The 27,539-nt window shown below is 41.1% G+C and overlaps 1 protein-coding gene across 7 annotated transcripts; it reads right to left on the reverse strand.

The window, feature by feature from the left end:
- Positions 1-25,844, reverse strand: arhgap44a (Rho GTPase activating protein 44a). 7 transcript variants are annotated; one of them, XM_067477413.1, is made up of 23 exons: positions 25,514-25,843; positions 15,278-15,317; positions 14,795-14,914; positions 14,585-14,661; positions 14,302-14,413; positions 14,086-14,162; positions 13,873-13,987; positions 13,619-13,687; positions 13,352-13,433; positions 12,847-12,974; positions 12,125-12,236; positions 11,577-11,658; positions 11,337-11,417; positions 10,882-10,995; positions 10,672-10,763; positions 9,703-9,886; positions 8,729-8,746; positions 8,449-8,637; positions 6,863-7,375; positions 5,310-5,455; positions 5,130-5,204; positions 4,123-4,174; positions 2,969-3,108 (listed from the first exon to the last, which is right to left on the reverse strand). In XM_067477413.1, exons 1-22 carry the CDS (start codon positions 25,564-25,566, stop codon positions 4,167-4,169), a joined length of 2,487 nt encoding a protein of 828 aa, XP_067333514.1. In that variant the 5' UTR covers positions 25,567-25,843; the 3' UTR covers positions 2,969-3,108; positions 4,123-4,166. The 7 variants fall into 7 exon arrangements, with proteins under 7 accessions (XP_067333513.1, XP_067333508.1, XP_067333512.1 ...); XM_067477409.1 differs by having other exon boundaries at positions 4,803-5,204; positions 25,514-25,842; XM_067477412.1 differs by lacking the exon at positions 4,123-4,174 and having other exon boundaries at positions 1-3,108.
- Between the last annotated feature and the right edge of the window lie 1,695 nt (positions 25,845-27,539).

The raw sequence follows: 27,539 nt of genomic DNA on the forward strand, positions 1-27,539 counted from the left end.
TGAGATTATTACAAATGTAGAGTTTAATATATTTATTTCTGACATTCTGATAAGGATTGCAGGTAGGCTTCACAGTACACACTGTGTTCCACTTGATATGCTAAGCAGAGGAGGAAAGGGTGATCATGATGGGCTTGACAAGCGGTAGGTTTGGTTTGTACACAACTAGTAGGGAAAGCAGAAGGAGGCAGTACATCCACAGGCAACATCCACTCCTCTACGGTATTGCTCAAAAACCCACAAAGGACCATTTATTGTGATCCACATTCTCTAGAGTCCATCAGTATGTTTTATTCTTCACCCCTTTTACAATCCCTTAAAGACAGTGATTGACACAAAACATGGATTATCAAAAGTTTATCTAAGTGCATGCATGCCATTTTTTTTGATTTTCCTTATCATTGAAAATCCCCCCACGAAATGAAAACAAATCGAGCTGTACTATAGACCAACATACTTGGTGATGAGGTGGGTTAGGATCCATTAGACCTACACTATGTCAGTGTGCAATTTGGTGCAGAAGGTGGCTCCAATGAATACGCTCTTGAAAATATCTGTAAAGCTAATTGACTGGCTGAAATTAGATATACGAATAATGATTCAGGTTTTGGCGGAGGTCACAGACATGTTTTTTTTCTTTCAGCAGCATAATAATTACACCTATTATGAATATGAATGCATGCTTTCAGGTGGCTGTAACTTCCATTTATGATGCACAAAAGCATTACATTATTACTGGCCTGGACTGATAATAATACATGCCAACAGGCTCCAAAAAACCATCGTTCACACACAAATTCTCATTCGCCCTGTCAGTTATCACAAAAACAGGTAGCCTACTTTTGGAAATCTGAGTGAGTCACATTCAGAGATGCCCCTGCCTCCTTGTATAAATGAATGAATCCAGCACAGAAATTAAAACCTCTAGAACACATAAATTATGTGTGTAGTTCCAAAATAACAACCATGTGAGGGCACTTGCAATTGTTGTCATATATTCACCACAACTATCAATATAACTATCAACATCACCAAAATCTTCATAAACACAGCCATTGAGAACACACACTGAGGCATACCAAAGATCACATTTGGAGAGAGGTTAATCTAGAACTCATTTTGTGAGAAGGAAACTCACGTGAAACAAAGATAAAGCAAATCAATTGCTTTGCAATAAATTCCAATGGCTTTTTTTTCTGTAGGGTTGGGAAAGGTGACTTTGACCACATTTTGTTCTGAGGTGAATCAGTAAACACTGTAATTGCACTTTAATTGACAAAATTATTGTCCTAAGACATTGTATGTGAAATTAAAAAAGTGACACTGCAGCAGCTGTTATCTGAAAAATTTGGAATAGGTCTAATTAAATGTCTGTGGTGAGACGACCAACGAATGACTTAAACATTTTCGTAGTTAGAAATGATACAGGTGTGCCAAACACATATTTTTATTTTGCTATCGTTAGTCCAGGAATATAGCACTATGTTCATCCTAATTATGAACTAATTAAATGGTCCAAGCAGGCTTAAAGAATTCTAATTATTTACACAGGAATCTATTTTAAAAAAGTAAAGACAGGGCATTTGTGTGCAACTCATTAGTGCTCTAGCATATCTGGCATCAAAGCTCAGGAGGCGGAATTAGAAAGAACACATTTGATTTCTAGCAGAAAAAGCCTTCTGCATTTCTGCTGCAGCATCTTTGTTACCTGGTGTTAAAGTGAAACATTATTAATCTACAGTAAATCTGTTCATTCTGTGCAGGGACAAAAATAACGTCACATTTTTAATCATTACATTTTTTACACATGATAAATATTAGCACATATATTACTATTATTATAATATATATTCAAGATATGCATTTTACATATACTTTTCCTCTTAGATTTATATACATCAATTTATGTACAGTGTTTGTATTTACACTAGGGGTCAAAGGTCACAAAACCTGAAGCACTTGAAACAAAGTTAAGAGAGAGAATCATATCAACCAAAAGGCAGTGTATTTATCCATCCACATGGGTGGTCTAAATAAACTCTCCAAGGACGACAGCAACAACAAAAATAACACACTCACACAAAATAAAACACTACCATTCTTATCTGAAGCAGTTCAATCATATTGGCTTGTCATGCAAACACATCATGGTGCTTTCTTCATAGCTAAATAACAGATGCAAGCTCAAAAACTTGAATTTACAATAACATTCTTCTCGTATGGTGCTGGTATAAGGTGTGTTTACCTGTATCTATATGTCAGGTAAAGAACTACAGTTGTGATATATGTTGTAGAGGAGGGTAAATCAAAACTGGGTGTGACAGCAAAAGTCAGACTGCATTAAATGTATCATCTTGGATGCGGAACCTACCTCTAATAGGGCTCAGCATTTTCCTAATGTGCACAAAGCTTGAATACCCTGTGAGCAATATAACCAGACTGGTCTCTGACTGTCTCTCTGTTTCACCCTGAGGATTGGCTTTGCTCCTAACCATGTCAGGATCTGAGTTTCCTTAACCAAAAGTTTTGAATATCATATTGCAATTTCATTGCATGTTCGAATAAGGCAAAAAGAAAATGCACAGAAATACAAACCACTGCATCAAATAATGAAGATGAAAAAAGAAAAGTTATTTTAAAAAAATGGAAAAACGTAATACTCATCTATTTCCCAGGCTTTTCACTTAAAGGCAACTGTTCCTCCAAAAACGGCATTTTGGGTTTTGGTGTTTTTTTTCTTTTCTTTTTTTTAGTCACATTTATGTACTAGCGAGCAACTGTAAAAGATGAGTTTCTTTGCAGCCTGTAGCGGATGTGAGGGAGGGCTTGTGTTCTGGTTGCAGGTGGGCATTGGTGAGGCCAATTGGTGTTTCCATCAGGCCTTGGCGGTGACAGTTAAGTGTATGTACAGCCATGGGGGTGCTGGTAAGCTGTGATGCCTTAGGGTCATAGGTCATAGAGTGGTGCTCTGGGGCTCCTCCTCAGGCACAGCACCCCCCTCTGGAGTGTCTGTCACTGGCAGGGACCTCCTGCACGGGGCACCGCTGAACTCATCGATGAGGCTGTCCAGATTGACATTGATGGAGGGGATTTCATAGTTGAAGATATCTAATGGTGAGCATGGTGGGAGAGGTGAGTATAATGAGCAGAATGGTAAAAATGGTGATGGTGAGCAAGAGAAGGAGGAAAAGAGGCCGTATGATGATGATAATGAGGTGTAAGAATGAAAGAGAGCAGAAATAATATTAATCTTTTTGAGTCTGAACTCATTGTCAGTGACATATAATTTCTGCCCTGATTAAAGAATCAGTGCTTCACATTCTACACAGGAAGTGCTTTGCTAGTTAAACCTAAATAAATTTGTGAGGTATGGCATTGCTTTTGTGTCTTTTGAGACAACAACAACAGATATTTTGTCAGATAAAAAGCAATAATGGGTCAAAATTACTGCACAATGACACATTACTGTAGACGTTTACAACAATGGCCAGATAAACCAACACAGAGGCAACAAGATGTGTGTGGAACTCTGGAAAAATGGCACCAAGACACCAAGTGGGCTTGACGTAACAATGGAAGTCTTATGAGGACTGGGTATTTGGGTAAATATAGACTAAAATGCTGCTGCATAAAGTTAAAGCAGCAGGTCCAAGCAGAGCTTGATGACTACTCCTGTGTAGGAATGAGATGGAGTGTGGCAGTGTAGTAAGAAGGAGCATAGGTTATAAAAAGCAATGAATCTGCCAAAGGAGGAATGGGGGTTACCTGTGGCCCCCTATACCGGTGGCAGGGGCATTAGAGGGGCATGTCTGCTGGCATAGGGCTGGGAATGGGGACGAAGAAAGAGGGCTTTAAGATGGACCTTTGGAAGCAGCGGCATCTGCAATGTGAGCGCAGTGTGGTGCACTCTGGGAAGTCCTTAAGCCATGCATTACCGGTTGAAACCCAACAACATGCAAATGGTCAATACTGTTGTCCCGATACCAGGGAATAGGGAAAATGTTCTGATTGTGAGCTACAAATAGGTATGCTTGAGGCAGGCTGCAGGAGACCCCAGAGGCAGCCACAGCACGAGGCCAGGCAGTGAGATGGAGCGCATGGGGCGGGGGCGGTCTGGCTTACCCTAAAAGTCCCCCTCACACTTAGCCCACACTGAATCCCTGGCCTCACACAGCTGCAAGGTACACAATAGTAGCAGGGGGAACAAGAAAATGATAAATATAACAAAGTGACAGAATGATAGGTATATATTGACAGAACACCTCATCATCAGAACATGATACTGTTGATATAATGTTGGGCTTGTCTGGCTAGGTTTCCACACCTGCTACATAGTGTGACAGATTGGACTGGAGAGAACTTTGTAAGCCTCTGACCTACCTCTGCCAAGTGAGGGTCTGGGTAACACAGATAAACAGAGAGCACATGATGAATCTAATGGCAACTTCGATACAAGCAGGACGAGCTATGCTTCTCTGATGTTTCCACACATTACCCAGAAACATCATCACATAACACAAGCAATGAATACATAGGTCAGGAGGTTTGCTCACTACAGTAGCACAAAAATGCTAATATTTACATGTCATTCTCAGGCATCTGTGTCTAAAAGGCAACTTTTATTCATTCAGACATTCGTTTGGGAGCAGTCAATAAAAGTATCCTGTATATCTAGAGTCCTACAGAGTCCTACACTCTTCCACCATCTCCGTTGGACAGAGCCACAGCGAGTCTGAGAGAGGGCCGCTGTAGCCCCACCTGTGGTGGTGGCGGGGGTGTTGTTGCCAGGGGCAGATGATTACCTGTAGACATGCTCTCCCCGGGAGACAGTTCATCCAGGAGGCCCTGTTCCAGGGGCTGGGGAACTGGGGCTGTGGCCGGGCCAATGAGCCCCAGTGGGGCTGTGGGCGGCTGAGGAGGGGGTAGGCTTGGTCTCTGCCTGGGTTTAGGGGTGGGCCGAGACTTGGTGAGTGTTCCAGTCAGGGAGGGCGGGGATGAAAGGGAGTGAGGCGTCCCCAGTGGGGTCTGCCCAGGGGAGGATGGGGGCACTTGCCCTGGAGGGCAGGCCAGTCCATAAGGGGAGGGAGTGCTAGGAGGTGTAGGGGACAGGCTGACCGGTGACGGCTGACCTGTGGACTGGTCGGACATCCCGCCAGACTGGCCGTAGGGGGCCTTGGGAGGCACAGGAGCCAACTTCTTGGAACCTGTAAGCACACAACAGAAACATTACAAACTGTCTCCTGTTAAAATTAATATACATTTTCTTAAACTGAATAAAGTTAATCAAAGGAAGTCATGGAGCTGCTGACCTTTGCACAAGGTGTGTGGACTGTGCTCTGTGGAGTGTGGGGACTGGCTGCTGCTCTGAGGACTGCTGCTGGGGGGTACGGTTGGACCTGCCACCTGGATTGCTTTGTGTCCAATAACAGGGGAGAGCTCTTTACTCTTCAATGAACTGAAAAAGAGTCAGGCATTAGTGTGCAAATAATATCAAGTGCAAGTAAAATAACTTTGTGAACATGTAAACACCTCAAGTACTGCTTTGGTGCCACCACCACAACCACCACCACCATCATCAAAGTTCTCCTTATGCACCAAATACTGTTACTAACGACCAGGGACTGAGAGGAGCTTACCAAAATAATGAAATGAAATGGCAGCCAGAAAGATGCTGCCTGGCCAACCAAATGACAATTTATAAATGCATTTATGTCACAATCACAGTCATTATTATATGCACGTATAATATACAAATTTTATTTCTAAGCTGAGTACAAAAAAGCATCGTAATATGTTTTTCAGAACATCAGTAATTTTAATAGATACTGTATCTAAAGAATTCTAAATAAATTACCCTCTGCAGATCAGTCCAGTGGTCAGAACCTGGGCAATTTTATGATGTTGAGTCAACTAAAGCTCGGCTGGGCTCAGAACTCAAGTTACAAGATATCATCTGCCGCTTGATCGCTGACCAAAACACCACTGAGATTAAAAATTTCTTTCCATGATTAGCAAACAATGTACAAACAATGTGTACATGTTTGGGTGCACATGTTTGCATTAGCATTAAATGGTGCTTCTTTCATCAGGAACATAGATCAGCTTTCTTAAGTATAAGATTTAGTCCTATAAAAGAGAGACTGAATGTATTAAGCAGTAGTGAACATATGAATCCTACCCTATACTGAGAGGCATTGCAGTATAGAAGTAACATGTAGGATAATGTGGCTTCTAAATATCTGCAATCTCCTGCAATCCCTTTGAGCTGTGTCTCCGACAAAGACGGTATCTGAATGGCAAGCCACTGAATTACCAAATCAAAAGAAGGAGCTTTATCAAGCGTGCAAGTTTTGTCTGATAAGACCTGCTGTAAGTAAATCATTACAGCAGGTCTTATCAGGCAGAATTGTGAGTCAGCAAACTACCACAGTGACTGTATACAAACTTAACACTTTAGGCTTAGCCATTAAAGATATTCTTTTACAACTTCCAGGACTACTTCACTAAACTTGGAAATATTTGTTCCCTTTAAACGTGACGTCCTTATGATGGTTAGTAAAAAATGCAGAAAACTGTAGCATAAATACATATGCAATTTGATGTGCAGCATTGTCCATGTATTTATCGTCTACTCAATACCAGCAACAAGCCGAGTGCTACATAAGCCAGTAACATCCTCAGTTGCTAGGCAACACCCTTGAGAGGCATCTTCGGACAACCTGAATGTTACAGAATCTGATGTATGTCATTTGAAGGGGAGGAAAAAAAGGAAACAGAGAATATGAGCCAGCGAGCTAGAGGACAGCAGAGATACAGCCACTCTGTGATGCATTCAAAGTGGCCATAGTTGTGTTGTATTTACCTAGTCAGCCTGGGGGGTCCTCTCTCTCGGGCACATGGACAGGCAGCCCACGGCGGGGGAGGGGGAGCAGACGAAGGGAGGCTAGGGGGGTTGCCAAGGGACTGGTCATGGCGTGTTAGTACCAAGGGAGTTTTAATGTACAGTGGTGAAGCATTAGTGTCTGGAGGGTGGGCATGTGACAAGTCACCAGGTGGGCTGTGCTTGGGGAAGTGCAGACAGCTGGGTTTGGGGTTCGAATTGATGTCAAGAGATGAAGAGGAGGAGGAGGAAGACGATGTAGGGGGAGGGCAAGGGGGAGTGAAGCCAGACCAGCGTATTGGGGGTGGAGGTGAGCCGGGGGGCTGGGACTCTGGACCTGGTGCCACCGGGCGAGCGCAGGGTGGCGGTTTAGGATAGAAGTGATGGGGGAGAGTGTGGCACGAGGAGGTTGGGTAAGGGGGGGGTGGCCGGTCCTCCCCTGGGGGTGGGTGGGCATGAGAGGTGTCCGGCCGATTGGGCGACACGTTGTCTGAGCTGTAGATATTAAGAGAATAGACAGCACAAAAGAAACAGCTCTAGTGATTGAACAGGGAGACGAACTGGAACGGTATAGGATAAGCTGCTTTGATGATCAGTGTGTTAGTGTATTAGGTGCTCCGTAGCCAAAGACAGAAAAAAGAGAAAAAAAAATAGCATTTAAGGGTGGGTGGTGGGCACCAAGCTTAGCAAACAGTCAGCTTAGTGCAGATACAAAGACAGGCACAAAGAAATAGCAAAAGAAAAGAAAGTTTTTTTGCTAAAGTAAAAGTGTGTAGGACTCCCCATGTGATCACCTTGTGTCTGCACACTGCATGGAGCTGTGAGGATCCGTCACTGGAGCCAAAGTGTTGGTCTGTAGCTAACAGTATTGAGCTGAGCTAATACCAAATAATGGTTCACCACAGCATATAGAAATCCTACCTGCCCAAACATCATATGACTTGTCTTGCAGGTCCTACAGTCAGCCCAGGGCAGTGTGAACAGACACAAAACCCTTTCATTGGCTGAAAGAGCCACAGGAGAGAAGGGGAAAGCCAACCAAGCCGGAAGCCATATTATCTCTTGTCTGCCACACAGGCAGAGCCAGCAACCATGAGGTGATCATTCATGTGTTTATCTTTGATAATCACACCAAAAATGGTAAATCAGTTTAAGTGTCAACAGAAAACAAAATAAATTATGACCAAAAACTGAGAAAAGCCAAGCCACAACTATGGGATATTGGAGATATTAGCATGCTTGCAAGGACTTGCAGATTGTAGCTTACTCTTATACAGTATTATTAAACTAAAACCCTTCAAAGTTTAAGTGAAGAAATGATCCCTTTGAAAATTGAAACCACAACATCAACCTGACAAACCACAGGGGGAACTGAAGACATGTAGAGAGTGAGAAATCATAATTAAACCAGAATGTGAAATGAAGCTGGAGAACATGGAGCCACTGCAAATTAATGAACATATTAAAAGAGCCAAGACTCGCATTCACACAGATGATGGTGATGATGATGATGGTGATGACAAGAAAATGGAAAGGAAGAGTAGGACAGTTTTTCAGTGGTAACTTACCAAACCCTTTCTGCAGGCGGAGGTGTTGCAGACGGAGAAGTGGGGATCTCCCCTGGCTGCTCAGGGATGAGTGTGTCTGCAGGAGAGCCGGGGCCTTGCATGCCTGGAGGGGTGGACGAGGCCTTACGTGCCAAAGTGGACGAGCCCTTACGAGACACCCAGGAGGTATCCATTACCCGGACGCCCATACTGCAGACAAACACATATACAGAGTCAAATATTCTGACGAGAAAAGCACTATAAGTTGGAAAGAAGTAGGAAAAAAGGCATGGTACAGTACCTTTGTATTTTCCTAATGCTGCATTAGTAGGGGGGAAGAGAGGCAAAAGGGATATAAGATCAGAAGTAATGGAGACATGGCTCACAACACAGACACAAACCACTCAGCCACTTAGTAAATACTGAATATGATGGGGAGATGAGATCTGCAGTGGCAGAGAAGAGCAGATGGAATGTTTCAGAGGTGAGAGGATGTCAGGACACATAACCAGCGTGCACCAGTTAAAGGTGTGTTTTTACTAATTAAACCTCTTTCGTCTCTAAAACTTACAAACACACAGACAAAGCAGATGCCTCTCCCTAGAATGCTCATTACTCTAAATGGATAAATGCTGTATTCTAACACCCTGTACTGATAGTTGCTGATTATGGGAGGCATAGATTTAGATCAATGCCTATAATATATCCACTGTTACAGTCTTAATTTGAGGGTTAGGGTTAGGGTTAGGGTTATTTGAGGGGGGTATTTTGGTGAAGGCATCAGTTCTAATTCTGCCAGTGATTTTCCACCAGCTGGATGAATGACTCAAGCCAGGTGACGTGCTAGCCAGACTGCGAAGGAGGAACTGGGTGTGGGAGGATGGGAAGATAGCACTGGAGAAATATTTGTTGGGAAAAAAAAGGGTAACCAGCAGCCGTTTCCATAGAGACAACGCCACTCAAGGCACTCCAGCCTCATGTATTCAAATGTGACTCTTTTCAGCATCCTGTTCTGCTGATAAATAATAAGAGACAGGTGAGATATGAGGTAAGATCCTCATTTAGAGGCTTCGGACTCACTGCACTGAAAACTTTACCTTATAATAGGCATAAATACTTCACCAAACTAATGGATTTTTAATGTGCAAGTGCTGTCATCTTCAAATATGAGAAGAAATTCAATATCACATGCCTGCGAGGAGGTGTGGGTGGGAAGAGAGTGAAAAAGAGAGAAAGTGAGAGGTGGGAAACAGAAGGGTGCACTTGGAAACATACCCATCCTTCTTGTAAAACTCCAACATCATGTTGTCAGTAGCAACGCTCAGTGGGCGTCGTCCCTGGTCGTGCTGCTGCTTGCGATCTGATTGGTCCATGTCTGGTGAAGGCATGGAGCTGTAGTTGGAGTTGTGGTTGGTGTGTACCGGGCTACCATAGCTGCCTGTCAAGTTGAATTCGACCTCTGAGGGAGGAGCAGACACGGCATCAGCACACACTATATTTATGTTGTAGTTACAACACTGTGAATGAGTATATTTGTGGGTCTCTGTGTGTTCAAAGTGCAACAACTTTAAGACTGGGGGTCAAAAAAAATATATAAGCTATAAAATAGTAGTGCTATGTACTAAATTAGAGCATTTGTATTACATTACAGCATAATTTATTATATTATATGCATTGAAATATTTGTATATAATGTTTTTTCAGTGAGAGCAACAATTTGTTTTGTTGCATATTTCTCCTCCACTGAGTAAAACAATTATGTAATAAAATCCACAATATGACCAGAACAGTTGGTGTTGTACGGCCAAACACCGTGTTGTATATATGACATCTGTGCATAAGGAAGTGATCCACAAAAAGAAATACCACATAGCTTGAACTGCCGACTTCAGTAAGGTGGTTCCGGAGCTTTATTCACATCATCCTTACTCACGAACAAATTGTGCTTTGTATTGTACTCAATACATATCACCATCGTATTCATATACAGTGGATCAAAACCAAAGGAGAGACTTCTCACGTTGATAATATCACACTAGTATAGTGATTTAGCATCATATTAAATATAAATATTTAAAAGTCTTAAGGATTTTAGCAGGCATTCCCAGGTGTTTCAGGAATCATGGAAAAAGTGTGACCAAATGGCTTGATGTTCTACTTTGAACAGAACTGTGAACAGAACTCGTAATCTAATACGTTGGCCAGCCTGACTACAAAACTACATACATAGAATGTGATTCCCACCTCCAGGGAAGAACCAATCAGCATGCTGGATAATTGGCTCAATTATGCCAACAATCTGTAGCGACACAGTGGTCATCATCTCCGTCATGTTGCTGAAAAGAGCAGAAAGAACTGAGCTGCAGTCTAATCGTAATATATTGTTGTAAGATTCAAATTGCGCAAAAGTAATTTCACACATGTAAAAACTAAAAAAAAAGTGTAAATACATACGGCTCAGTGTGTGTCCAAAGCAAATTAGGGCCAAGAACAATCGCCATGTTACCAGGAGTCATCTTGTTTGCATCTTGATACTCGCTCAGCTTGGCTAAGAACTTTATTAAATATCTGCATAATAAAAAAGGCTGCATCTTAAATCCTATTTAAACATATCAAATGTTTTGCCAAACACACAGGAGTGATGTCATGATTTATTGCTGTTTGTCCACATCTTGTAACTAACTCAAAAGCATTAATATTCCAGAAGCAACTCATTCTGTTGCCTCTAGGTGGTGATATCACAATATCTGCTTTTACAACCTGCTGCTGCTGTTACTTTTTTTACCTATAGGCAGTGCAGATTGGATTGAAACTGCAGTACAGAATATCTTATTTTTGGGTTTTTTCATGCTCGTATAGCAGCATGGGAATATAAAAATTACTGAACAGAATCAGGGAATCCATCTGACCTGAAATTGTTCAAGTTGTCTGTAGGGAGTTTTTCACACACTGCCATTAATCCTTGTAGTCTCTTGTCCATGTCTTGAATGCTGGGGAAATAAAAGAGAAATCATTATAGTTTACTGTTGTTCCTTTTTCTTATAAATGACACAATTATTCATGTTGGCAGCTTTTTGAATAAATACTATAGAGTATTGTATTTTAGATTGTGCCCACAGGCATGATTCAAGAAAAAAACAGCATCTCACTTTGATGCCTGAATCCACTCATCATAAAGTTCAGTGGTCATCAATGGCTCAGGAAGCTCACGGAGGTATGATTTCAGAGCGCCTGCAGATGAGAAAAAACAGGGAGAGTAAAAACTAGTCTGCTTTCTGGGAGAAGAGGAAGGTTGTTTTTCACTCTCAGAGTATTGGTGAGGCCATGCCCCATATCTCCTCTCCCCTGCAGCAGACCCATGCAGCAAGCGCAGTTGCCAGATTCAGAATGCTCAACACAGATTTCACGCTAATGTGTGCAATGAACAGCAACATCATCAAAAAAACAGAGCTGATGAACATGACCTGTCAAGCTTGTACGAAGAACTACGTTTTCCAAAATCAATCAGAAAACTTTTGCAGCCATACAAATGAACTTTCCACTTTGAAGGGCAATGTTACAGAAAAGAGTAAAAATCTGTGTTTTTTTACACAGACACTTTACTGTTTTCTTTTTGTCTGACTTACAATGACATCGTGTAGGGGGTGTTGTTATGGAAATGCTCTTTGAGCAAGGCATTTGTGTGGGTGTAGTTCACCTGCGATAGCATGTGGGTCGGAGGAATACTCCTGCACATCCAGGACTCCGCAGTCAAGAGAGGCTTTCAGTTTCTTCAGCTTGGAGGCTGACGGGGCAACTCTGAAGAGGCCCTGCAGCCCACACACAGGAAACATATAATCACTTGTAATTATCAGACCTAACATGAACACTGAATCTCTCCTGGGAAGAAATAATAGTTTCTGTCACTGCAGACTGACAGTATCAGATAATACACACCACAGGAAACTGTTGGTTTGGCATGTTTTAGTTGTTACCTACAAAAATATAAAAGATTATACTATATTACTATCTTTTTAATATAGGATTACAGAGGAGTTTAATTTGGCGTAATTATTACAAACAAGTAAGACCTTCATCAAGATGATTAGCAGCCTCAATAACACAAACATTGTTTCACCATCGCTTCTATGCCTCACAGACATAAAATCAACCAAACTGCATTTTTTTTAAACTATTTATTGAACCTTGGGAAGAAACTTGAGCTGCAATCTTTAAGATTGTCATCTTTGTTGTTAATTAAACTAATGGGACAAAATTAATGTTGTACTTTATAACTCATAGCAAACATTTTTTAATTTAGTACAGTATGTGACTGGTAGCACACAATAGATAAATTGTGAGGACAAGCTTATGGCCCAGACGGGTGTACAACAAAATATTAATAAGCGATGCACAGGTGAATGTGTGAGTGTCTTTTACCTCTTCTTGCATGCCGCATTCTAACAGCATTGTGACACAAGCTTCGATGGGGAAGGCGATCTCTCTCCCACTAATATTAAGGTGCTCCTCTAGGGACTTGCCAAAGGACGGCTTTTCCACCCACGCCTCTGCAACACACAAAAGCTGCTTGATTCACAAACAGACACGAGCACCTTTGGTGTGTTTCCACCTGGCTGACCAAAGAAACACTATTTGTGAGAACCCTTATTTATAACATGCCTTAATTAAACCCATCCAAGTTTGGATTACAATATTTTAAACTATCTGTTTGATTTAGCAAAAATTGTAAATGTATTGTAAATTAACCACAACTTAAATAAGTGTTATAGTGTTATGTGATACATTGGCCCATTAACCCCATTACTTCTAATCTTGACATTGCTTCAGGTGCAGAAATAGATCAGATTGCTTCACACACACACACACACACACACACACACACACACACACACACACACACACACACACTCAATGTTTGACTCACCTTGGTGAGCTTTAATCTGGGGCAGGACACTGTGCAGAATCTCTAATGACTTCCTGTGATATTCTGCCTGTGTTTCTATCAGCTGCACAAGGGGTCAGAAAATGAGATTATAAAGATATCTCTGACAAATGTGTATCATGCAATGCAATGCGAATGATGCTATTAAATCATTTACTATGGCATTATTATATAGAAACTATTTGGTATACTACGCAGAAATACAGAGTCTTATGTATTTTTCCACTGGGATCACTACAATATACTTACTGTCTGGAAGTAATTTGCATAGTCTATTTCTTTGGCCACAAAGTTGTACATATCTGCTGATAATTGATCCTGAAACAAAAAAACACAGAACAACCTTTTTAAAAAAAATATTTCGCTAATGTTCTATATATAACTGTAATATTGTCCTGATTGATGTGGACCCAAAAGTGGTCCATTTATATGTGATGCACGTAGAGCTATGAATCAAATGGACAGCATAGAAGCGGGAGCAGGGAGCAATATATGTGGCTTACTCTACAGATCTCCATCCGATTGGCTGCCTCTTCCATCTCTTCTCTTAGGGACTCTGACTTGGCGCCTGGCTGCAGAGTGCTTGGGTGACTGGATGACTTGGATGATTGCTGATATCTAAGTGAAACCAAAAATGGCCACTGCCTTCAAAATGCCATTCATCTTATACAGAATTTTAAAACCAAGAACAAGAGCAGACTGTAGCCTCACTTCACCTTGTCCGTGCAGAGTCCATATCCAAAACAAGTTTGGCTAAGTGCTTCCTCTGTTTCTGGATGTTGGGAATGTCCACCTTCAAAAGGAAGGAGGTTGAAATTAAGTCTGCTTGTAATTTTGTTACTTTGGAAAAAAGAACGAGGCTCTGTTTTTTAGTCAAGTTAGAAAGGTTTAATGCCTTTTTGGTGCATTAAGTAACACCAGGGCTGGCTCACCTCAGCCAGCACATAGAGAGGTTCCACCACATCTCTTTCTATCTGGAACTCAAACTGGATGAGCTCCTGGGCCAACTTCTCTTCTGTGTCCCCACACAGCTTCAGCATCTTCCTGTTTGTTCACAGCCAAACACAGTGTGATAAAACACAATTAAAATGAAGACAAGGGTAATGAGGACAGAGAAGAATTCAATATCCAAATCAATAATTAAAGATAACTATGTCTACAGTATGTGTGCATGAATGTGAGGGAAGTGAGTGAGCACAGGCTACAGTGACTTACCCCAGCAGAGAGTCATCTCCCAACACTGCAGCCCCTTCTACCATACATTGTGCCAGGATTGTGAGCGGTAGTTTTTTCTAGTGGTAGAGATAAATGACAGTAGAGTTCTTTGTACAATATTATGAACAATGTTATCATGCATTGTTGCATATTATGCCAGTTTGAATTCAAATGCCAGCGTGTGAGAGAACGATGGACACAGGTACTCACAGAGGGTGACTTGACAGATCTCTTCTCCACATCAGTCCCCTGCTGACCCTGCAGGCAGGCAGTCAGCTTCTTGTGAGTGCTGTGTGTCACCTGCTTGACCAGATCTAGACGCTTCTCCACCTGGAAGAAGAAGCACACACACACATGCACATGCATAGACAGAACGTCTAAAATTACTAGTATATTTACATAATTGCAATCATAATTTCTGCTGGGCTGCTTTAAACTGGAAATATGCATTTAAGCTATTGTTTTGGGTTCTAATAAATGTCTTTATAAAATCTAATCTGACTTAGTCAAATGTATAAAAACCAGTCTAAGCTGAGCTGTATACAGTCCCACTGAATGTAACCTATGACATACGCAATACTCACTTTGAAGGGTTACAAGCCAAATCAATTCCATTATAATCAGATTATTACAGTTTTCAAAATATTGCAGCATGAACAATGACAATACCACTAACCATAGAGCCCCTCTCACCTGTAAAAGGTCCTCGCTTAACACTTCTGTTTTTTCTGCCCTGTAAAGATAAAAAATGTAATAGTCAGGGGAACCATAAACATTAGCTGATAATAAAAATTTTAACTGCACATGCACAACATTAGAAGCATCTGCAAATATGACACAAATGTGGCTGGAGGAATGATGTTTTTGGCTTTCAGTCAATTTGGTCAAATGACCTCACTTTCATCCTAATTTCTCCACATTTAGCACAAACATCCTCCTGGAAACAACCCAATCAAACAAACATTCAAAACTATATTTAAATAGGGTTAATGCAATTCAAAGTGGTTTACACATGATTGAAAGCTTCACGAAACGTGAGAAAGGCAGAGCACTGACAGCAGCGCAATTTTGCTTCTGTTTTTAAACAGAGAATTTCAGTGATTTCTGCTTAGTTTACTTGCAGGACTTTCATTAATTGAAAACTGATCATGACTAACATTTGAAGAGCTGTGTGGAGTGTAGCAGACAGTAGTAAAGTAGGGAGAAGGAGAGCGGGTTGGAGCAGAGTGGATTGACTTTGAATTTGCTAGCTATAGATCACTTTCATACACTCATGTGAGAGAACACCACATTTCCCTTCATAGATATGAGAAATTCAAGAGTTTTAAATAACCATATCCTATTTTACTTATATGCTTTTATGTTCTCTGATGACACAAATGGCTAAAACTGAAATATTAATAGATGAAGTGAAGAAAGAACATCTTACATAACATCATAAGTTTCTGATGTTGTTTTGTTTTGTCACTTTGATTTATTACATTCTCTGCAAATTTAATATTCAAGTGTATTTCATAAGTGTGTGATTGCCAAAACATTTCTCATTTCTGTGAAATGAGAACCCAGCTGTTTTGCATTACATGCAGAGGACCCACTCACTGAGTTACTGTACATCATCAATGTGGCAGCACTCCAAAATGGCTGGACCACATCTATGCACCTGTCCCTTTGGGGGACGTGTGGGTGTTTATGTGAGTGCATGGGATTGTATTGCTGTCTCTATAAGTCATAATCCTTTACTATACATATGGAAAACACATTAATTATCTGGCAGAGTACTGCAGCTGCAAACATGAGTGAAACAAGCAAGACAGCGATGAGCAAAGGACACTGAAACAATGCACTGAGGAGAATCACATATGCCACTGGGAATCCAGCAGACTAGGCACATATGTAGCCAATATCTGAAGGAAAGACTAGAGCTGCACTGCAGTTGAAGCAGATAAAACTACTGATCCGGAGTAGTGAATCAGCTGTAAGCTCAAGAAGAATCTAACCACTAAAAACCATTAATATATGGTGTCATATCAGTGAAGATGACTCATATTGTATGAATTTAGTTCTTTTTTTAGTGAAGGAGACTATAATATGCTTTTCAAAATGCTGCAGAAAAGCAGTTTCTTAGTATTCTTGTATATTACAAATGTATATTCCTTTGTCACTGTGTTTCCAGAAAGACCAATGACACAGAACAATGCACATACTGTACTACCTCAAGAGCAGCAATCTATGACCTCTCTGGTGTACAAATGGAGAACAGCAGGATAATCTACTTCCTGGTTAAAAAAAAAAGGACTGTAGGCTGACATGGGAGTGACTGCTTGGGCAGACAGTCTGACCTCTTAAAAAGAGTCAAAACTAGACCTGCAGACCCCCCGGCAACCACCCTGTGGTGCACATGGTCTCATGGCCCTTCCTCTTCCTGCCTGCTCAGCCTCTTCCTGCTATTGTACCCTGTCAAAATAATAGCTTTTTGTGTGATTTATTTAAAAACAAAATTTGTATCTCTCCTTTGACGAAGAGAATGCAAAAGACCTGGGTTTCGTGCTGTATTTTTCATAAGCCAGACAAAATACTGTAGCAACACATTAAAATAATTGCCTTTTTACGTATGATGATGACATTCCCAAGTAGACGACATAATGGCTTAATGTTCTAATCTGATTCTGAAATGCATCTCTATTAATGTTGAAATGCAGTTGTGTACACAATATGTTTTGGACTTTTGGACAAGTCAGGAAGCTGAGTTTTAATGATTTCAGTTATTTGTGTATCTTTGTGCCAAGACATGAGCATAGAGCCATGGGAACTGGGTCAAACCATGTAGCAATAGATATAATCACAGCCAGCCTCTTGGAAAATGGCTCTACACATTGAGCTAGGAAAATACAGGAAATGTGTGTGTGCATGCATGCTTGAGAGAGAGAGAGAGAGAGAGAGATAGAGAGAGAGAGAAAGGGAGAGAGGGAAAGAGAGAGAAAGAGAGAAAGAATGACAGTAGAGGAATAGAATTCTGGCATGATTTACAGGGACAAGTGTGATCGCAGATTGCTGATTACATGACAAAGGGGGACAAAAATAACCCAAGCAGTGCACGAAAGTTTGGCACAGTTTTTCTGCAAAACTACAACAGCTTCTAAAAATCTCTAAAACTCCATTTTCTAAAGAAGACTTTGCAGGCAAGACTGCCACACATATTCAATGCTGGGTGTGTAGCTTGGAGGTCAGTGAAGCAGCTATGAGCTGGTCAATGTACATCTGGGCTAAAGGTGTCCCCTTTGGCAGCTGAGGGACCCTAATAAAAGCTCAACAGCACTAATGGTACAGGAGCTCCAGCAGTGACAGGGATGACAACCTGTGAGCCTCAATGGCCCATATTTCTGCTCCAGGAGCTCCATTGAAAAGCTAAGCCATCATAGTCTTTGTCTTATTGTGAAAGCTGCATATGCTAGAAAGTTCCTACTCTTATCACTCTTCAATTTGTCTCCAGATTTTGTTTGTGCAAGTGTGGGAGTATCTTTCCTAAAGCCTTGTGTGCGAAGGAACATACAGTGCAAGCCAAATGCATTAGTAGAAAAAAAAACATTTGGTTGGCTACATAATAATACTGTAATAGTATGAAGCAACACAAGAGAACAAGAATTTACCACACAGACCCATGGTGCTTTCATAGACCACAAATGATTTCGCTATTAAGACCTAGACATCAAACACACCTTCAAAGACAGCAAACTGTCTTGTTCTTTGAGTTTGTTTGTTTTCAGACGGTGGTATTTCCTCTTAGGAAAGTAATATTGCTCATAATGAGCCTCTGAAGACACAGACACAACAGCCTTTGTCCAGAATAGTGGGGTTACTGGAGTTGCTCAGCCCTGTAAAACTGGATGCAAAGCTAACCTTAAGGAAATTTTGGAGGTGAGGAAAATTATTTTTTTGAGCAAATAGTGTGCAGAATCAGTCCTGGGAGGAAAGTAAACACACATGGGAGAGTTGGCAGCAATGTGGGCGTTGTGCTCGTGGAACAGGAAGAAGACTGCCACATTTATGCAAACCATCTGCCACTTTGCAGGCATTCCTTTTACCTGGAGCTACTGATGACTCAATATAAACAGCCAGTGTAACACACAAATATTCACACAAACATGTATATTAATGCAAAGATTAATTAACTAAGGGCAAAATGCTGAAATGTGTCACAAGCCTCAGGCTAACAAAAAACTAAATAGTTTCAAAAGTTCACCTGCTAGACTCCCTCTACATCTTTGGTGGCAAAATGACGAAAGTACTGATAAGAGTCAGATGGGGTTATTGGGCTTCTGTATTACAGCTGGGCAAAGAGAGATGGTCTTAGACATTAGACTGTAATAGTTGAAAGTAAAATGTGTAACAAACACCCAGATGACCATTTGTGCATTTCACACAAATACATTTTATATAATTATTTCTATCTTGAGATACGTTTGTGTTGGACAGCCGTATGTTCAGCCCCCCAGCACTTAGCATAGTTTATGAAAGCATGAATAATCCATGCCAACATAATCAAAATGTGAATAAAATAGCATTAGTAGTCTCACATATATTCCATTGGTAGGAAATGCTGAAAAGTTTTCAGTCTAGTGGTCCATCTGAAATCTGAAAAATATCCGCGCACTGATTTGCTCACACTGCTAGCCAGGCTAACACAAATGCTTCCTCTGCGGCCTAAAAGGGCTGTGCTAGATCCTAGGTTAGTGGGTAGTGGAGCGGAAGGGTGGCCCTGGGCCTCAGCAGGGCACTGCATGGCCTGGAGCACTGGCATGAGATCCAAACACACACACACACACACAAACAAAGGCACACAAAAGTGATGATGCTGGAGATACTCTCTGAATATTCCTTTATTTAATATTTTTTGTTTTAGCTGCACCTTTGCAGGCTGAATGCATCCAGAGGCCCCCTTGGTTTCCTCTTAAATGACAAGTTGGCGAGATGATGGGACACAAGGCTACTAAAACAGAAAAACCCACTTACTGTAGTTGTCCAGCAAACTAGGTCACGGTTCTGTTAAGTATGCTAGAATAACTGTGAGAGGAGAGAATACACACACATGCACAAAAGCGCGCATGTGCACAAACACACACACACAGAGAAACGTCTAAAAAGGGAGTGAACGACAGAGAGCCTGCAGCATTCAGCTGGGTTTGATCGGAAACAAAAGCAGCGAGTTATCTCTAATAACGTCGTCTCCACAAGTGGCCCTCTGCTCGGTGACTTATCTGGGTTTTTTACAGTTGCCATACATTTACATACATGCACACCTAAATTTCCCAAATCCACCAAGATCAAACCCACCATGATACAACAAAACTGGACTAAAACACTAGTTCTAGTTCCATCGAGGTCACTCATGAAAACACAGTCTTTGTGAGTTCACAAATCTTTTTCCCACATTTATATAATAATATTTAATGTGTGGGCCAGCAAAACCAAACAAATGTGATGAAAGAGCTAATGCCAAATGAGCGTTCCTAGGCAACTAAAGCATGTGTCATATTTTACATCTACTGTATAGAAAAGGGAGATGGTTCATAATTGTTTTTTTTAAAGACCAAACTAGAGTTACATGGAAATAAGACACTCCAGCAAAAGAAATGAGAGGTAAAGAAAACAGGAAGATGTTATCAGTGGATTACTGCGGCCCCTTTTGAGTTTATTGGCATTCTTGAATGGGAGGAAGTAGGAATGTTGACAGGGAGTAACTTAGTTATTTCTAACAACAATGCCACTCTACTATAGCTGCCCTCAATTATAGCTGTTTATTACTTAGAACTGTACAATAGATTACTATATTTATAATCACTAAGGCGTTGGGTTTAGCCATTACAAATATAGTTACACCATCAAATATACAGTTCCGGAAGTTAGTGCACTTAAGACTGACACTTTAAAAAAAAAAACAATATTTGTTTACTGAATATTTTAAAGCAATAGCAATATTGCTTTTAGCTGGATATATTTATTTTAGTGATCGACAATGATATGGCTAACACTTGTGACACTTGTGAGTTTAATACCTAAAATGTTTGAGCTAGTTCAGTATTATCCAAGGTACATGCACACTAATTTATTTATATTATAAGTTACCCTAGTATTTCTGCATTAGACTAGACTTTAGAATGGTTTTGTTGCTTAATACTTCACTGCTTGATTGTTTTGCTACATTTCAATCAGGTCCTGTTGGACATTAAATCATGAGCCACAGACTAGGTCATCTCCAATGCCTGTGATGAGCGCATATGGTGGTTGTGACTGAACCCAATCTTTTTGCACAAAGACAAAAATAAATAAATAAATAAACAAGTCTAAATTTGAGTTTGAGAAAATGTAAGAGAAAGAGTTTGATGAGTTTGATCTGTGTGCTATGTTGATTCTTACATGTGCAGTATATGTGCTTTCATGAAAGAGAAATGCTGGGTTAATAGTAGTCCACAGTACATGGGCTCTTTAAGAGATTAGTCTTTTGAGGTAATCAGCAACATGAAAAGGAAGCTTCTGTTTGATATTACATCATCTTGCTTTTGATGGCCAAAATGGTCCTTTGACAAAGGCTCTTTATCACTGACTCTACCGTGTAGCATGCTGTCTCTAAGGGCCATTGATAGGGGGTTTAGGAGTCTTATCAACATGGACCTCGAATAATGGCACTGAATGGAACTGCACGATTACAGCAATAATGTGTTTGCTTGAAATAAAGTAGTGACTCATTTCTGATGACTACTTTGATACTACATAATGCCTTTATAATGAAAGGACCTTGGTAATAAATAGGCTGATATAGTACTTTACAGTCAAGGATTCAACACATGAGCAGACAAAAACTGTAAAGAAGTGATCCCAGACAAGCAATGAATCAAATGCCCTGTGATGTCCACTCGCCACAGTTTTGTCCTCATCTGCCAAGTCAACAAATAGAGGCAAAGAGGTGGAGGAGGAAGAAAGACAGCACAGTGGAGAAGGAGGAGATGCTGCATTGGCATGCAGCAGGGATTCCTCCTAGGTCTCATGTTACCTGTCACCTACCATATGCTCTTTTAAAGTCGTGCACACGTTCCTGCCAAGAGGTGCACGTGCATTTACTAACGTTGCGCAGAATGTACAAACAGGGCAGGATAGTAATTTTTATGATAACAGGACGTTATTTACAAGTCTAATATCTTTAAAGATTCATGCATAATTGTTCCTTTTCTGGCCTTTAGTTGCATCATCGCATAAAAGGGCCCAAAGGAAATATAAAATATTGAGCCAAAACATTAAATCCACCCAATGGACTTACTGTGAGGCAAATTTAATGCTTGCCATGACTGACAGGTGTCAGAACACACAGTGCATTACAGCTGTGTAGCTACAGACCAATCAGTGCCTTTGTCGACTCCTGTCTGTCTTCTCGCAGAAGTGATGTCCCACTTATTAAAATTATCTTCATGAAGCTTTTTTCATCAAGAGAGGCCAGCATTCAGGCTCAAGCTCTACAATGCATTCCCCATACTGTGTCCCCACTGTCAGGAGGAAGAGATAATGTGGGAAAGAGAAAGCATCTACAACTCATCTGTCAGCCCACAAATGGCTGCCATTTTCTGATAGCTGGATTTTGGAGCAGTGACTTAAATTCCAGGAGCAGAGAGAGTACTATTACCACACCTCTAATGGTATTTGTGAACACTGTACATGTAAGTAATGTAGTGTTAAGACAGGTTGGGATAACAATTTATCTGAAGGTCGGGACTACAGACAGTTGTACCTTTTCCAAGATGAAAGTGGAAAAGTTCTATTTTTTTATTATTTTTTTTGCTAAAGGCATGGCATATTCTTACAGACTTGTATAATAGAACCAGGCTGTCCTAGACCTAGATCGGGCCGTGAGTTGGGAATAAAGAAATGGGTCAAGAAAAATGGAGGATGGGAGATGGCTAACCTAAATAGTCTTATCCTGACTTCTTCAGTTTGTATAAGGGTATCAAAAATTACTTTTTGCTTTTTTTAGACTATACAATCACTGAAGTGAGGCTCATTAGCATTGTCAGTTAATTTTAACATACTGGGAAGCCTTTACAAAATACTGACGGATGAAGTACAAAAAATAAGGCCTTTTGTTAACTAATACACACACAAGCAAACAAAAACACACACTTCTTCCACTTTTTGAGGTAAGATACCCTCTTGTCTCTCCTACTATTTTGTTTAGATTTTGCATGAATACACGTTTTTGACCATAAAGTGTTTCTTCACAGAAGGGATGGGTCAGGCTGGCAATCACATGACACGAATCTCACCCATGCAAACAGCAGCAGCAGCAGCAATGGAGGGCCAGAGGAATGCTGACACAGCACACTTGATAATCAACCCCCATGAAAAGAAGACCTTCAATCTCCATCACATAAGACATATAAAAGACTCTGCATTTCATACTTCATAACAGTACAAGCCAGAAACAGATTACTGATATAACAGCTAACTCACACTGGTGCCAATACAAACGCCCACTCAAACATTCTTGTTATTAAAGCTATACATTTTTCAACAGGGCTTCCTGCTTATTCTGGATTAGTCAGTAAGATGTGACTGAGAATGTATCCGCTTCATGTAGACTGATAAGGTCCAGGGGGCTAAATTGCTTAAAAAAAAAGAGAAGCCCTGTTCCACTGTAAAGATGGGTAAAACTTGAGTCAAAAGAATAAATCATCTAAAGCCTGAATGAGTACAAGACTGTAACTATGACCTCTAAAATCATTCTATACTGACTGTGGTCTCATTTGCTAACTTATCCCTATATTTGTGGGGTAACATTTATAGTGCTGCAATTCCCCTTTACTGTGGCAAACCAGTTGAAACCATTTCCATTTCAGTCAACAAGGCAAATCCACCATCTCCATGGATGAGATGTCTTGAGCAAGAATTGAAATCAAGATGCCAAGTGAGCTCAAGCAGTAAAGACAGGGGAGCGTGGTAGAATTGAGGCATGAGCAAAATATTTGTTGTGTCAACCCTTAAAATAAGACGCTTCATTTATTTAATCTGACCACACTAGCTGATTCTGCACTAACAAACCAAGACATGTGTGCGTGCAAGGACACACGGATCCAAATATGTGCACATATAAAGCACTGTCACTGCACAAGCACGCACAAATTTCACCTCTTTTGGTGGAACTATTAATGAACCCTATCATCTTTTATAGTGAGGATTCAAACATGAGACAGAGATGTTCACTAGCACACATATGAGCGATGCTTTGGTATGTAACTCTTGTAACTCTCAACAAGAAGGCAGTAAATGAAAACAGAATGCTGACATTTAGGGAGTTCAAACTCTTTCGGTTTCTTTTCTTAATAACAGAAAAACCCTTTAAGAGTCACCACTCACAAGTAAATTTACTTTTCCATCCATTGAATATGCCAAGCCTACCTAGGTTGGTAAAACTGATACGGCTTTAGTTATTCTGTTTTTTCTTCATCTCCCCTTTTGTGACACAGCTAATGTTTGCGGTGGACACGATCTACCAGAGGGCCAAACCTGTTATTTCTTGGCCTGATCCAAAACAGAAACTACCCTTGATGATGTAAAAGTATAGAAGATACAGTATATTGCATGAGTGAGATTTTTCTGCTTGCTGAGATTCGAGTGTTTAACAGTAGGCACCATTTGTACTATCCAAAGAAAAGACTGTTGCTCCTTGTGAAACTGAGGTGGACCAGTTTAGCGGGTCGTTGATCCTGCACTTAAACAGCTGGAGAAAACAGAATATGGGAAGAATATGATACTCACAACAGCACTGGCAAGCCTTCTCCATGGACAGGTTGTTTGCCCCGTTTGCCCACACACACATATCCAGATTCAGAACCCGTAAACACTCAAATGAGTCACAAAGAAATTTACTGAAAAATACTGGAGCTAGAAAAAGCAGTGTGAACCAAGGGAGAACAGACAATAATATCCCAAACAGAGCCTGTAAGGCGTACAGCCTCCTTCTGATTGCATGCTACTCACACAACCTTGTTGTAATAATGACCCACACCTCCTGTTCCTAATCCCCAGGTGCTGAGCAGAGAACACCTTCTGGCCCTGCGCTGCTTGACAAGCTGCTCTAAATGAATTAACAGGGTGGGGGGACAGTGATCAACCTATGGGAACTGCATAAAAGGTCACCAACTCTTCCTAAATGTGGGCGTTACTAGACACAAAAGACTGTGGGGGAGAGGACTGTAAAATCATCGCACCTTAAGTGGATCTCGGTGTTAGTGACATGATAAAGGAAAAGCAGTTGCAGTTTTCACGCAAAAAAAAAAGTGTGTCAGGTGAACACCAGATATGAAATACGACCTTCAGGAATTCATGCACTGCCATGACTAGCAGGTGCTTCCCTCCTCACAGCTGACATTACTGCGTAATGAAAACATTGCGCTTTTTTCCCTTCCCATTTTCCCTCACGTCGCAGCCCACACCGCATACGTCTGCATCACGCTCACCTATTGACAGGTTTGGTGACGGGAGGTAAATGTAATCGCAGCATAATTTCACCACGGCATTTTTAAACTACTTGCTTCAAAGGGGAAAGGTGGTCTCCGTGATACTGGGATTATCTATATTTACTGTATTTCCGTGGGCAGGTTGTACTGGGGCAATGCGCCCACACGCTGCCTCTGCGGTAGCCGCTTCCAGTGGACATTACGCATATGGAGCACTAAGCCGTTTTAAACATATGTTACTTTCGTGTTCCTCTGAATTAGTTCCACTGCACCGACCCTTGTCCATTCCATACATACAACCTAACAAAACACATAAAAGATAACGTGCTTGCAGGGACATGATCCCCATCCAATTGGGGCCGTGCAAGGGTCTCCCTACTCTTTGACTTGGCCCGGCGAGATTAGCGCACGAAAACGTTTTGCTTACCTTCCCACCGTTTGGTTGGCGAGCTGTCGCATCCGATTGAATTGCTTCTTCATCTTGAAATGTCTGCGTTAACACTTACAGGGGGAAATATTCCGCATTATTTCTCTCAATGTAACGGTCCTTGCTCCACAGCGGCGCAACACAGAATCCAATCTTCCATATTTTCCTTCCCTCATCGCAATTTGCCGACGCCGAAAACTTATTCCACGATTAGCCTACATAGTTTTTACTCTTACATCTACAGTACATTCGCCCCATTGCCTGCGCAAGGATGCTGGACTAATTCACCGCAGGCACTCAGGCAGAGAGCGAGAGCAGTGACAAGAAGCGGCTGCGCAGCAATGCACTATGGGAAATGTAGTAAATCAACGCCGAGCCTGCTCCGAGAACTGGGGCGTAACGAAGCTGCCATATATTTGGTATTATATGTGTTTAAATGAAATGAATTAGTGTAGTAGCTGGTTACAACAATACATTGAGAATGTGATGTGTGTAAGACAGAAATGCAGCCAATATTCGAGGAAACACTAACAACATTTTCTCTTGTCATACATTGTCATTAAATGGTAAATAGGCTATCACAATGAAATAGGATTAACATTTACACACACACGCACGCACGCACGCACAAGGGTAGGCAGTTTAGCCTGGCTAACATCTCCCTCTAGTGTCTTTTTATGTGATATTGCAACTAGAGATATTTGGCACCATCTAATTCTTAATTTCAAACAAACACGTTAATAGACTATACAACATGAATAACATTTACGAACATTCATAATTAAATGGTAATTTATAACACAAATGAGTGAGGGTATGTATCTTACACTAACACATATTTAGAGCTGTAAATATGCAATATGCATGGGCTCTTACAGTTTTAGTTTAATGTTACATTTTAAAGTGATGCTGCTGTGAGCTCTAATGTTGTTATAATGTGTTTATTGGTTCCTGTGCTTCTGTCCAGAAGGGAGCAGTCTTGTCTTATACACCACTTGAGGTCTTCAACCTGTAGCCTTCAGTGTGAGGCATCAGCCTCAGAATTAAATTCAGAATATGCATTTTTATGTCATACAGTATGTTCAGACACAAATGACATGCAACATGGTGGGTTATCAGCTGTGCTTCTCTAGTACATTATCTGCTGAGTCCATCAGTGCATTCTGACTGACATTAAAAGGCTGGTTTATGTCACATAGCAAATGGTGAAGTGAAACTGTGTTACCTTGATGACAATTTTGTCTAAAATGTCAAGAGAAAAAAACAAATGGGCAGATTTTGGGGGTTGCTCCTGTCAGTGCTGTGAACAAGACAGAGCTGTTACAGCCCCCAGTCAGGAGTGATGCCCTCTGGCAGGGTCATAATGCTTTAATAGGTTAACAGGTGGGCTGCACACTGCTGCCATGGGGTCCTGAGGCCTCAGGGAGTAAATGATACAGAGGAATGGCTGTCCTCTGCCCTCATTAATCTCCCAAGTTGGAAATTGAGAGGGGAGGAGGGATCCTTCAGCCTTGATCTCAACCTTTTGACCTTGTCAGATCATTTGTTTTCATCAGTCCTCACTCAGACAAACTGGCCAGTCCCAATCCAGACATCAACCCTATCCTCATAAAGAAAGGAGCAATTCTGGAAGCATTTCCTGTGGTCTTCACTCTGAACACCATTCCCCAAACTTATTAGACACTTAAAATCAGCACAAGTGGTTTTTCACATCCACTGGCATGTTGCAGAGTCTGCACAGTTAACCCTATGCCAAACATGCAAGAGGATTGTGTTGTGCATGTCAACGCTCAAATACCAGTGAAGAGCTCCCAGGTTTCTAATCACTTTGCAGCACAAATCTCATCAGAAAAAAACATGAAAATAAGTTAAATGACAATCTGGTCCTCTGCTGTTTGTGAACCTAATTCGAAAGAGTGTTTTTTCCTCTCACGTTAATGCTTTTCTGCTGGACAGCTGGGGACTAATTGGCTCCTAGTTTGCCTAATGAAGCCCTCTATCAGGTCATAACCTCTCCACCTGATGA

The sequence above is a fragment of the Channa argus genome, chromosome 15 (assembly GCF_033026475.1).
Source record: "Channa argus isolate prfri chromosome 15, Channa argus male v1.0, whole genome shotgun sequence".
NCBI lineage: Eukaryota > Metazoa > Chordata > Actinopteri > Anabantiformes > Channidae > Channa > Channa argus.